Source organism: Saimiri boliviensis, chromosome 8 (genome assembly GCF_048565385.1).
Source record: "Saimiri boliviensis isolate mSaiBol1 chromosome 8, mSaiBol1.pri, whole genome shotgun sequence".
NCBI lineage: Eukaryota > Metazoa > Chordata > Mammalia > Primates > Cebidae > Saimiri > Saimiri boliviensis.
Genome location: NC_133456.1, coordinates 119,615,920 through 119,629,892, shown reverse-complemented (window position 1 = coordinate 119,629,892; position 13,973 = coordinate 119,615,920). Strand labels below are relative to the sequence as shown.

The 13,973-nt window shown below is 43.3% G+C and overlaps 1 protein-coding gene across 5 annotated transcripts in view; it reads right to left on the bottom strand.

Moving 5' to 3' along the window:
• Positions 1–13,973, bottom strand: part of DIP2C (disco interacting protein 2 homolog C) — a 387,558-nt gene that overhangs the window by 47,338 nt on the left and 326,247 nt on the right. For all 5 annotated transcript variants that reach the window (XM_010349712.3, XM_074405140.1, XM_074405141.1 and 2 more), the window contains one exon: positions 13,168–13,298. In XM_010349712.3, the coding sequence (XP_010348014.2) occupies positions 13,168–13,298 (131 nt within the window). The remainder of the gene's footprint in view (positions 1–13,167; positions 13,299–13,973) is intronic.

Here is a 13,973-nt window from a genome sequence, read left to right as displayed (position 1 = left end):
CTCAGGCTGGTCTCAAACTTCTGGTTTCAAGTGCTCCTTCTGTCTTGGCCTCCCAAAGTGCTAGGATTACAGACATGAGCCACCATGAGAGGCCTACACAAAATTTCATCGATGAAATAGCACTATGGTTAACAAGATAGGTCTTGTTAACTACTATGCTATAATACCAAAGCCAGTTCTTTAATTCGGCCAATCTCATTTAAAAATTTTCCTAATTGTTCATAACCAGTTAAAGAAATGTAAGAAAATTAAGTTGGCTAACAAAATATATTTCAAACAGAACCCTTAGCATGAAAAACTCTTTCGCAAATATGACAAAGGTGGTTTGGGGCAAGTTTCCGTTTCTTTCTTCATTCTCTATCACAAAGCTTTATTTACTTTTGTCAAAAGGAAACACAGCCCTCTGTATCTGTGAGCTCCCCATCTGTGGCTTCAACCATGAATCAAAGATATTCATGAAAAAACTGCACCTATACCTAACTTGTAGGCTTTTTTGTCATTATTGATTGAACAACATAATACAACTATTTACATAGCATTTACATTGTATTAGGTACTACAAGTAATCCAGAAATTATTTACAATATAAGAACGGAAGTGTATAGGTGATTCGCAAACACTATGCCATTTTATATCAGGGATTTGAGCACCCTCGCTTTTTGGTATCTGCATGGGTCCTAGAACCTGTCTCCTCCATTGACACTGAGGGACAACTGTAAACAATGACCTTTTCAAGGGTTATCATTTGAGATCGGGGTAGGCACGTAAGGGGTGAATATCAGGCCTCAAATTATTACTCTGTTTTAAGTTGGCCATTTTGCTTTAGTTTTAAAAATTTTTATCTTGGTAAAATATATGTAAGATAAAGTTTACAATATTAACCGCTTCTTTTTTCTGTGACCGAGTGTCACTTTGTCACCCATGCTAGAGTGCAGTGGTGTGATCACAGGTCACTGCGTCCCTGACCTCCTGGGCTTAAGTTATCCTCCCATCTCCCAAGTATCTGGGACCACAGGCACATACCACCGTGACCGGCTAAATTTTTTGGTGGGGGGAGATGGGGACTCACTATGTTGCCCAGACTGGTCTGGAACTCCTAGGTTTAAGCAATCCTCCTGTCTCAGACTCCCAAAGTCACTGTAACCATTCCTAAGTATTCCTTGAAGTGGCTTCCTCAAAAATATACATCAGCGTTAATGATTTGCTGGTCAGAACTGTCAGCATACAAATGGGCTTGGACACCCAATGTGAATTCCTGGCTGAAGAATTTCAAACATACCTGTGAAAACTAAATATAGTTTCATCTCCTTCCCCATCCCCATAAGTAAGAAGTCAACATTTAGAAAAAAACTAGTAAGCCTTGACGGCAGAAACAAATAGAAAACCCAACTCATGATTTCCTACTTGCCCTTACCTCACTCAATATGACAAATGTTGATTAGTTGCTGCATTAGCCAAAATTGATTTTTTGGCACTGACAATAAATACTGCTATGGACGAGACAAACTTACTTAATAGCAGGTTGTTTACTCTGAAGACATTATTTTCTGATGTTTGGAAACTGAGCTGTTGTTCTTCAGATCTTAACTTCTAAAAGAACAACATAATTAAAAATAGACATTTTAGTAAGTAGTATAAATTTGCACATTAGCAATTTGACCATTTCAGATTACTAACCTGATAAAACATACCAACAACTGAAAACTCTCCCAACTTGGGCATTCAACAAGACAGGTTCACCTCACCTGGGGGGGGTCCCTGGTCAAGCCCCCTCTGCCAGCATGCATGACATCCAGCCCAGGGTCTCCCTACACACTTTAGCTACTGCAATGAAGCACTTTATTATTTTTTTGTTTCGAGACACAGTCTTACTCTGTCACCTAGGCTGGAGTGCAGTGGTGCGATCTTGGCTCAATGCAACCTCCACCTCCAGGGTTCAAGCAATTCTCCTGTGGCGTTATTTCTGAAGCGTCTGTTCTGTTCCATTGGTCTATATATCTGTTTTGGTACCAGTACCATGCTGTTTTGATCACTGTAGCCTTGTAGTATACTTTGAAGTCAGGTAGTATGATGCTTTGCTCTTTTTGCTTAGGATTGTCTTGGCTATGCAAGCTCTTTTTCAGTTCCACAAGAAATATAAGGTAGTTTTTTCCAATTCTGCGAAGAAAGTCAATGGTAGCTTGATGGGGATAGCATTGAGCCTATAAATTACTTTGGGCAATATGGCCATTTTCATGATATTGATTCTTCCTAATGAGCGTGGGATTCCTAATGATTCTTCCATGAGGATGGGATGTTTTTCCATCTGTTTGTGTCCTCTCTTATTTCACTGAGCAGTGATTTGTAGTTCTCCTTGAAGAGGTCCTTTACATCCCTTGTAAGTTGTATTCCTAGGTATTTTATTCTCTTTGTAGCAATTGTGAATGAGAATTCACTCATGATTTGGCTCTGTTTGTCTGTTATTGGTGTATAAGAATGCTTGTGATTTTTTGCACATTGATTTTGTACCCTGAGACTTAGCTGAAGTTGCTTATCAGCTTAAGGAGATTTTGGGCTGAGACATGGGGTCTTCTAAATATACAATCATGTCTTCTGCAAATAGAGACAATTTGATTTCTTCTTTTCCTAATTGAATACCCTTTCTCTAGCCTGATTGCCCTGGCCAGAACTTCCAATACTATGTTGCATAGGAGTGGTGAGAGAGGGCATCTTGTCTTGTGCTGGTTTTCAAAGGGAATGCTTCTGGCTTTTACCCATTCAGTATATTTGCTGTGGGTTTGTCATAAACAGCTCTTATTATTTTGAGATACCTTCCATCAGTAGCTAGTTTATTGAGAGTCTTTAGCATAAAGGACTGTTGAATTTGGTCGAAGGCCTTCTCTGCATCTATTGAGATAATTGTGATTTTTGTCTTTGGTTTTGTTTATGTGATGGAATACGTTTATTGATTGGCATATATTGAACCAGACTTGCATCCTGGGGATGAAGCTGACTTGGTCATGGTGAATAAGCTTTTTGATGGGCTGTTAGAATCGGTTTGTCAGTATTTTATCAAGGATTTTTGCATTGACGTTCATCAGGGATACTGGCCTGAAGGTTTCTGTTGTTGTGTCTCTGCCAGGTTTTGGTATCAGGATGATGCTGGCCTCATAAAATCAGTCAGAGAGTATTCCCTCTTTTTCTACTGTTTGGAATAGTTTCACAAGTAATGGTAACAGTTCCCTTTGCACCTCTGGTGCAATTCTGGTCCTGGACTTTTTTCGGTTGGTAGGCTATTAATTACTGCCTCAATTTCAGACCTTGTTATAGGTTTGTTCAGGGATTCAACTTCTTCCTGGTTTAGTCTTGGGAGGGTGTAAGTGTCCAGGAATTTATCCATTTCATCTAGATTTTTCTGGTTTATTTGCGTAGAGGTGTTTGTAGTATTCTGATGGCAGTGTGTATTTCTGTGGGATCGGTGGTGATAGCCCCTTTATCAATTTTTTAAATTCTATCTATGTGATTCTTCTCTCTTTTCTTCTTTAATAGTATGGCTAGGGCATGATGGTGCATGCCTGTAATCCCAGCTACTGAGGAGGCTGAGGCAGGAGAATCGCTTGAACCCAGGAGGTGGAGGTTGTGTTGAGTCGAGATTGTGCCATTGCACTCCAGCCTGGACAACAAGAGCGAAACTTCATCTAAAAAAAAAAAAAGTAGTCTGGCTAGCAGTCTATTTTGTTGATCTTTTCAAAAAATCAGCTCCTGGATTCATTAATTTTTTTAAAGGGCTTTTTGTCTATCTCCTTCAGTTCTGCTCTGATCTTAGTTATTTCTTGTCTTCTGCTAACTTTTGAATTTGTTTGGTCTTGTTTCTCTAGTTCTTTTAATTGTGACATTAGGGTGTCGATTTTAGATCTTCCTGCTTTCTCTTGTGGGCATTTAGTGCTGTAAATTTCCACTTTCACATTGCTTTCAATGTGTCCAGAGATTCTGGTTCTTTCTGTCTTCATTCTCATTGATTCCAAAGGACATCTTTATTTCTGCCTTCATTTCGTTATTTATCCAGAGGTCATTCAGGAGCATGTTGTTCAGTTCCCATGTAGTTGTGTGGTTTTGAGTTTCTTAATCCTGAGTTCTAATTTGATTGCACTGGAGTCTGAGAGACTGTTATGATTTCCATTCATTTGTATTTGCTGAGGAGTATTTTACTTCCAATTATGTTGTCAATTTTAGAGTAAGTACGATGTGGTGCCGAGAAGAATGTATATTCTGTGGACTTGGGGTGGAGAGTTGTGTAGATGCCTATTAGGTCTGCTTGGTCTAGAGCTGAGTGTAAGTCCCAGATATCCTTGTTAATTCTGTGTCTTACTGATCTAATATGGACAGCGGGGGTTAAAGTCTCGCATTATTATTGTGTGAGAGTCTAAGTCTCTTTGTAGGTCTCTAAGAATTTGCTTCACGAGTCTGAGTACTCCTGTATTGGGTGCATATACATTTAGGATAGTTAGTTCTTCCTGTTGCATCCCCTTGCCATTATGTAATGTTCTTGTCTCTTTTGATCTTTGCTGGTTTAAAGTCTGTTTTATCAGAGACTAGAATTGTGACCCCTGCTTTTCTTGGCTTTCCATTTGCTTGATAAATCTTCCTCCATCCCTTTATTTTGAGCCTATTTGTTTCTTTGCATGTGAGATGTGTCTCCAGAATACAATACATCAATGAGTTGTGACTTTTTTTTCTTTTCTTTTTTTTTTTTTTTTGAGACAGAGTGTCACTGTGTTGCCAGGCTGGAGTGCAATGGCATGATCTCAGATTGCTGCAACCTCCACCTTCCAGGTTCAAGTGAATCTCCTGCCTCAGAGTAGCTGGGACTTCACCATGTTGGCCAAGATGGTCTCGATCTCATGACCTCACGATCTGCCTCATCCTCCCAAAGTGCTGGGATTACAGGCATGAGCCACCACCCCGGCCTTGGGTCTTGACTCTTTATCCAATTTGCCAGTCTGTGTCTTTTAATTGTGGCATTTAGCCCATTTACGTTTAAGGTTATTATTGTTATATATGAATTTTATCCTGCCATTATGATGCTAGCTGGTTATTCTGCCCATTAGTTGATGCCATTTCTTCCTAGCACCGGTGTTCTTTACAACTTGGTATGTTTTTGCAGTGGCTGGTACCGGCTGTTCCTTTCCATGTCTTGTGCTTTCTTCAAGAGCACTTGTAAGGCAGGCCTGGTAGTGACAAAATCACTGAATATTTGCTTATCTGTAAAGGATTTTATTTTCTCCTTCACTTATGAAGCTTAGTTTGGGCTGAAATTCTTGTTGAAATTCTTTTCTGTAAGAATGTTAAATATTGGCCCCCACTCTCTTCTGGCTTGTAGGGTTTCTGCTGAGAGATCCACGGTTTGTCAAATGGTTTTTGCTTTGTGGATAACCCAGCCTTTCTCTCTGGCTGCCCTTAACACTTTTTCCTTCATTTCAAGCTTGGTGAAATCTGATGATTACATGTCTTGGGGTTGCTCTTCTCAAGAAGTATCTTTGTGGTGTTCTCTGTATTTCCTGAATTTGAATGTTGGCCTGCCTTGCTAGGTTGGGGAAGTTCTCCTGGATAACATCCTGAAGAGTGTTTTCCAACCTCATTTCATTCTGTCACTTTCAGGTACACTGATCAAACGTAGATTTGGTCTTTTCACAGAATCCCACACTTCTTGGAGGCTTTTTTCATTTCTTTTCACTCCTTTTTCTCTAATCTTGCCTTCTCACTTTATTTCACTGAGTTGATATTCAATCTCTGATATCCTTCTGCTTGACTAATTTGGCTACTGAAACTTGTGTATGGTTCACAAAGTTCTTGTGCTGTGTTTTTCAGCTCCATCAGGTCGTTTATGTTCTTCTCTGAACTGGTTATTCTCGTTTTCTCGTTAGCATTTCGTCTAACTTTTTTTCAAGGTTCTTAGCTTCCTTTCATTGGGTTAGAACATGCTCCTTTACCTTGGAGAAGTTTGTTATTACCCACCTTCTGAAGCCTGCTTCTGTCAATTCATCAAACTCATTCTCCATCCAGTTTTGTTCCCTTACTAGCAAGGAGTTGTGAGAACTTGGAGGAGAAGAGGCATTCTGGTTTTTGGAATTTTCAGCCTTTTTGCAATGGTTTCTCTCCATCTTTGTGGATTTATCTGCCTTTGGCCTGTGTAGCAACCTTTGGATGGGGTCTGAGTGGATGTCCTTTCTGCTGATGTTGAAACCACTCCTTTCTGTTTGTTAGTTTTCCTTCTAACAGTCAGGTCCCTCTGTTGCAGGTCTGCTGGAGTTTGCTAGAGGTCCACTCCAGACCCTGCTTGCCTGGATGTCACCGGCAGAGGCTGCAGAACAGCAAAGATTGCTGCCTGTTCCTTCCTCCAGTAACTTCATCCCAGAGAGGTATCTGCCAGATGCCAGCCAGAGCTCTCCTGTATAAGGTATCTGTCAGTCCCTGCTCGGAGGGGTTTCCCAGTCGGGCTACACAGGGGTCAGGAAGTCACTTGAGGCAGCAGTCTGTCCATTATCAGAGTTCAAATGCTATGCTGTGAAATGTGCTGCTCCCTTTAGAGCTGCCAGGGATGGAAGTTTAAGTCTGCTGAAGCTGTGTCCACAACCACCCCTTCTCCCAGGTACCCTGTCCCAAGAAGGTGGGGGCTTTATTTATAAGGCCCTGATGGTCTGCTGCCTTTTTTCAGAGATGCCCTGTCCAGTTAGAAGGGAATATAGTGAAGCAGTCTGCCTGCAGCAGCCTTGTCAAGCTGTGGTGGGCCAGCCCAGTTCAAACTTCCTGGTGGCTTTGTTTACACGGTAAGGTTAAAACTGCCTACTCCAGCCTCAGCAATGGCTGATGCACTCCCTCCACCTAGCTCCAGCGTCCTGGGTCAAGCTCAGGCTGCTGTGCTGGCTGCAAGAATTTCAAGACAGTGGAGGATCATAGCTTGCTGGTGTGTCCATGAAGGTGGGATATGCCAAGTCAGACCACTTGGCTCCTTGGCTTCAGCCCCCTTTCCAGGGGAGTGAGCAGTTCTGTCTCACTGGTGTTCTAGACACCACTGGGGTATGAAAAAAGCAAAAGAACTACTGCAGCTGCCTTGGTGTCTGCCCAAATGGCCTCCCGGTTTTATGCTGGAAACCCAGGGCCCTGGAGTTGTAGGTACCCGAGGGAACATCTTGGTCTGCCGCTTGTGAAGACTGTGGGAAATGCACAGTAACTGGGCGGGAGTACAGGAAACAGTCCTAATGGCTTCCCTTGGCTAGGAGAGGGCATTCCCCAGCCCCTTGCGCTTCCCACGTGAGGCAACGCCCCACCCTGCTTCAGCTCACCCTTTGGGCTGCACCCACTGTCCAACCAGTCCCAGTAAGATGAACCAGGTACCTCAGTTGGAAATGCAGAAATCACCACCTTTTGCATCAATCTCATTGGGAGCTGCATGCAGAGCTGTTCCTATTCAGCCATCTTGGAAACTCCCCCACTATCTTAATAATATTGAATCTTCCAATACATGAATATGGGCTATCTGACACAATTTTTAAAAACAGGTATAATCTTAAAAATATTTTGAGGCCGGGCGCGGTGGCTCAAGCCTGTAATCCCAGCACTTTGGGAGGCCGAGGCGGGTGGATCACGAGGTCAAGAGATCGAGGCCATCCTGGTCAACCTGGTGAAACCCCGTCTCTACTAAAGGTGCAAAAAATTAGCTGGGCATGGTGGCGCATGCCTGTAATCCCAGCTACTCCGGAGGCTGAGGCAGGAGAATTGCCTGAACCCAGGAGGCGGAGGTTGCGGTGAGCCGAGATCGCGCCATTGCACTCCAGCCTGGGTAACAAGAGCGAAACTCCGTCTCAAAAAAAAAAAAAAAAAAAAAAAAAAATATTTTGAAACAATTCCATCACATTCATGATTTTCAGATAAACTATCCTCTACTTTATGATAGAAGAAAGCTTTAGGATGAGGACACATATATTATGTGTGTTACTTAAAACTTTCAAATAATCACAAAGTTACAAGTACATTTAAAATAATTTTTTCTCCTTGAATTATCTGATGGTGAGTCATTGACTTGATGCCCTTCAATCCCAGACACTTCAGAGGCATTTCCAACAAACAAGTATATTTTCCTCCATAAACAACTTAGCCATCAAAACCAGAAAACATTCCTTCTATCCCAGCTCAGACCCTATTCCAGTTTCTCCAGCTGTCCCCGATTACACACTCTGTAGCAAAAGGGTCCTGTTTGCACAGGCGCACTGCAAGCAAGTGGTTAGCTCTCAGCCTCCCTCTGCCCAGAGCGAGTTTCTGGATCTTTCATGACCCTCACAACAGCAGGCTTTGTGAAGTAATTCTAGGCAGGTGCACAGTCCCCTAGCTTACGTGGCCGATGTTTACACATGGGGAGATTCAGGGCAGGCATCTTTAGCAGGAATACTGTGGGAGCAACACTGCTTTCCTCATCTCACCAGGTGCTGCAGGCTTCACCATCACTGAGGTTGCTTGGACCACCTGGTTCAGGCTTTTGCACTGTGAAGCCTCTTTCCTCTATCTATTTTGTGGATAGCTACTATATAAGTCCTCACTTCTCATCAAGCTTTGAATTTGTTCATCTATTTGTATCTGAATAGTTGGAAAATTTCCTATTTTACCCAAAGTGTTACAATCTGTTTCAATCTTTATTTCTTGAGACAGGGTCTTGCTCTGTCACCCAGGCTAGAGTGCCGTGGTATGATCTCAGCTCACTGCAACCTCAACCTCCCAGGCTCAAGTGATTCTCCACCTCAGCCTCCCAAGTAGTTGGGACCACAGGCACACACCACTACACCTGGCTAATTTTTAAAAATTGGTTTTGGAGGCTGGGTGTGGTGGTTTATGCCTGTTATTACTACACTTTGGGAGGCTAAGGTGGGAGAGTGGCTAGAACCCAGGAGTTCAAGACCAGCCTGTGCAACATGGCAAGATCCTATCTCCATAAAAGTATAAAAATTAGCACTCCTGTGGTCCCAGGATAACAATGCTTTGGTGAAGGATGGGTCCATGTACGATGGTGGTCTCATGAGACTATTATGAAGCTGAAAAATTTCTACCAACTATAGACATTGCAGCATACCACATTACTCACATTTGTGGTGATACTGGTCTAAACAAACCTGTACCACCAGTCATATAAAAGCACAGGACATACAATCACATCTTCAGTTCTGTTTATGTGACGAACCACATTTACTGACATGTATATGATACAACCTTGCATCTTGGGAATGACGCCTACTTGGGCATAGATTAGCTTTCTGATAAGCACATACAGTTATGAACACAACCTAATACTTAACCATGATGATAAACAACTGTGTTACTGGTTTATGAATTAGTGTACTTTTTATTATTTTACAGTATACTACTACTTATAAAAAGAAAGTTAATTGTAGAACACCCCTGGCAGGTCCTTCGGGAGGGTATTCCAGAAGAAGGTATTGTTATCCTTGGAAGTGACAGCTCCATGCACATACTGACCTGAAGATGCTCCAGTGGGACAAGACGTGGAGGAGAAGGCAGTGATACTGAACACTCTGGCCCTACGGAGGCCTAAGCAGCTGTGTGTATGTGTGTGTGTGTGTGTGTGTGTGTGTGTGTGTGTGTGTTGTGGAGGCCTAGGCAGTTTTGTGTGTGTGTTGTGGAGGCTTATGCAGCTGTGTCAGGCAGCTGTGTGTGTTGTGGAGGCCTAAGCAGCTGTGTGTGTGTGCATGCATATGTGCACGCATGTGTTGTGGAGGCCTAGGCTGGCGTGTGTGTGTGTGTGTGTGTGTGTGTGTGTGTGTGTGTGTTGTGGAGGCCTAGGCTGGTGTGTGTGTGTGTGTGTACGCATGCATGTGTGTGTGTATGTGTGTTGTGGAGGCCTAGGCTGATATGTGCATGCATGTGTATTAGCTTTCAACGAAAAGTTTAAAATGTTATTTAAAATTTGATAGGAATTTATAAAGACATAAAAATTATTTTTGTATAGTTGTATAATGTGTGTTTTAAGCTAAGTGTTTTTTATAGATGAGTCAAAAAGTTTAAAAATTAAAATGTTTATAAAGTTAAAAAGTTACAGTAAGCTGAGACTAATTTATCATTGAAGAACTATAGGCATTTTTAATGGACTTAGTGTTGCCAAAGCGTCTGGTGTTTACAGAGGCTATAGTAGTGTGCAGTTGTCCTGGGCCCTCACTTCCAGGCGTCACTTACTCACTGACCCGCCCAGTGGGTTTAACCTTCTGGACCTTACTTATACTGTACCTTTTTTGTGCTTGAATACGTCTAGAGACATAGATACTTACCGCTGCATTACAATGGCCCACAGCATTCAGTGCACTGGCACACTGCACACGACTGCAGCCTGGGTATGTCAGGCTGTTCCAGCCAGGTCTGTGTAAGCACACTCAGTGTCTGCACAACACTGGCATCACCTGAGTGGAACGCATCCCCATCACCCAACGATGCCTGACTGCACTGACTTCCAGTGTCCGACATGCAGCCCATCTCCCTCTGTGGCTGCCCATTCCCGGAACACGCTCTGACTCTCACACTGCATCCTACCTGGCTCCCACAGCCCAGGCTGGGAAAACCCTTCTGTGGACTCCCCTCCTCTGACTTAAGCTTGGGCACGCTGTGTGGCTGCTCCCCACCAAGATGCCCTCCCTACCCTGCTAAGCTCTTAGAGGCACACCCGGAGGACAAGGCCTCCTCAAATTTCACACCCCCAGGGCCTCTTCTGCCCAGTTCTCGTTCCAGACCTGCTGAACTACATGGGAAAGGGAAGTCATTATTACTTTAACTTCTGTATTAGTCATTGTGCATCTAGGAGCCAAGTGCTTTTTTTTTTTTTTTTTTTTAAGCAAGTCCATTGGGATCTGTTTCTATAGAGGATTTTTTTTTTTAATGGAAAGATTTATGGCTATATTTATTTGTACTGTTGCAAGGGCAATCAACCAAGTATTGGGATCTTGTGACTTCTGAGTTATTAATATTTTTCATGAAAGATGCTTGTCAAAGTTCATCACAACCTGGACAATCTCTTGAAGAGTTTATTGTAATTGCTGGTTCTCACCGAGAAGTTACTTTCCCTGCCATAAACACCTTCTCTCTGATTTTTATGGGGAGCCAGGCTTGGTGAGCCTGCAGGCAGGAGTCTTCCATCTGTTGGCTTTGGTTTTACTTGTACACTGCCAAATGAAATATGGTCACCCTACAAGGGCAGTTGTTCAGAACAGACATCTACCCTCCAGCTTCGAATGTATATCTAAGGCCATTTTGGCCCAGTTGTTGGAATAGTATGTTCTGAGTGATTTCCCAAGGAAAAAAAATCACTCACAATATTATTGCATTTTAGATTGAGGCAAAAATCATTAAATATACATTATTCAGTTTTATCTGCTTTCTCAAAAAGCTGAATTGTCCTAATTAGAATATCAGTATTTTTCAAAAATACAAGATTAAATTTTAATCCAACTTAATACTATTAAATATTAAGAATACATTAAAAAGTTTTGTTTACAGACATGAGAAAAAATTCCCACTGGGTACAGTGGCTCATGAGGGCAAGGCGGGTGGACCACTTGAGGTCAGGAGTTCAAGACCAGCCTGGCCAACATGGTGAAACCCCATCTCTACTAAAAATACAAAAATTAGCTGGGCATTGTGGCAGGCACCTGTAATCCCAGCTACTCGGGAGGCTGAGGCATGGGAATTGCTTGAACCTGGGAGGCAGAGGTTGCAGTGGGCTGAGATTGTGCCACTGCACTCCAGCCTGGGTGAAAGAGTAAGACTTTGTCTCAAAAAAAAAAAAAAAGAGAAAAGAGAAAGATCCACTATAAATTTTAGGAAAATCATAATCAATTTCATGCTGTAGCATCTCAGATTTATAAATACATTAATGAATATTCATAAAATAGTATGTGTAAAAAAGATTTATCAATGAAGTTATATGTTTGTGTTAGCTTTAATATGCCTCATTTAAAAAAAGGTGGGGAGCAGGCAGAAAATACAAAACTGCTGAAATGCTGACACATGAAGCTGGATGACAGTCACTGGTGTGTACTGCTGGACACAATCTACACTTAAGTATGTTTGAAAATGTTAATAAATTAGAAAATGAACTCTGAAAGGCTATGTGCTCAAATGGTGCTAGTGGATATTTATCAGTAATGCCCTTTATCAGGTGGTATGATTATTGATGGCTTTATTTTCTTCTTTATATTACTTTGTATTTTCTTTTTTTTTTTTTTTTTCTGGAGACAGAGTTTCGCTCTTGTTATCCAGGCTGGAGTGCAATGGCGCGATCTCGGCTCACCGCAACCTCCGCCTCCTGGGTTCAAGCAATTCTCCTGCCTCAGCCTCCTGAGTAGCTGGGATTACAGGCACACACCACCATGCCCAGTTAATTTTTTGTATTTTTAGTAGAGACGGGGTTTCACCTTGTTGACCAGGATGGTCTCGATCTCTCGACCTCGTGATCCACCCGCCTCGGCCTCCCAAAGTGCTGGGATTACAGGCTTGAGCCACTGCACCCGGCTACTTTGTATTTTCTAAAAATTTCTACAATTATCACGTATGTATGATCAGACAAAAAAGCCAAGAAACATCTATTTGGTTTTCTGGTTCTTCATTCATCCCACAAATATCTGCTGAGCATCTGCTGTGAGCCAGGCTTCGAGCTGACTGCTGGGCAGAGTGCCGCATGGCCCGGGGAACACTCAGCCCTCGTGGACTCACCTCTGGGCTTGCCGAGCCTAGGCCCTGCAGTAACAGCTGGGGTGAAGGCCGAGGGAGGCGAGAGGCTGCAATGCCTGCTGGCCCAGCGGGAACCCAGATCAAGCACGATCACAAGGCTTTACAGGCATAAGAGCCAAGTCCGAAGCCTGGGAGTCCTCTGATGGTCAGAAATAAAGGTCCACACAGACAACTCTCCAAAATGTTCCTCCACTGCTGCAGAAAGTGACTGTCACCCCAGGTGCTGCTCTGTCCCCAAGAGCCAAATCCACCAGGAGAGAGACAGGGACAGGAGTCAGCCCCAGGCCTCCTCCAGCAGGGGTGGGGGTATGGGGCCAGTGCTGAGGCTGCCTGGCTGGGTGTAAGGTCTGGAGAAGAAGGTGCATGATTTTTTTTTAAATTTAAAGATATGGAGAGGAATCTTACCTGCAGAGGCACCAGAGGACAAATCCCAGTCCACAGTAGGGGTCCAGGCAGATGGCCACTTCTCTAGAAGGGTAAAGTTCACACTGCAGCTTAATGGAACGGCAGAAGGCACTGGTGGCTGCATGAGACATCTGCAAAACACAGACAGTGTGACATGAATGGGGCCTGACACCCTAGGACACCCGTGAGAAAACAAGGCTGCATTAACTGCATGGGACCGCATGCCTAAGGGTACCTAGGAGACAATAAGGCTGCATTAACTGCATGGGGCCTGACACCCAAGGGCATCTAAAATACACTAAGGCTGCAGGAAATGTATGCTGGCCCGGCACAGCGGCTCATACCTGTAATCCCAAAACTTTGGGAGGCCGAGGTGGGATGATGGCTTGAGACCAGGAGTTCCAGGCTGCAGTGAGCTATGATTACCACTGCACTCCAGCCTGGACGACAGAGTGAGACTCTGTCTCTTAAATAAAAATTAAACAACAAAACCCAAAAAACAACAAATGTATGATACCTGGCACCAAATGCCCAAAGCCGTTTTTAGGACCAGGGACAACTATAGCCAAGCTGGGGCTATGTTGTGCCTGGGAATGTGAGCGGCCGATATTTTCACTGGAGTTCTCACTGTCAATGAGTGAACCTCACTCAGAACGGCCAATCCTCCGGGACCTAGCAATTCCACCTGTTGAAATAGTGCATTTGAACAGCAAGTCATACAGGAAGGGGCTCTAGTGTGACTCTCTCTCCAACACACTGACCCACAAGTAGAGGAGACGCCATGGCACACTCCCGCCTCCGCCAGT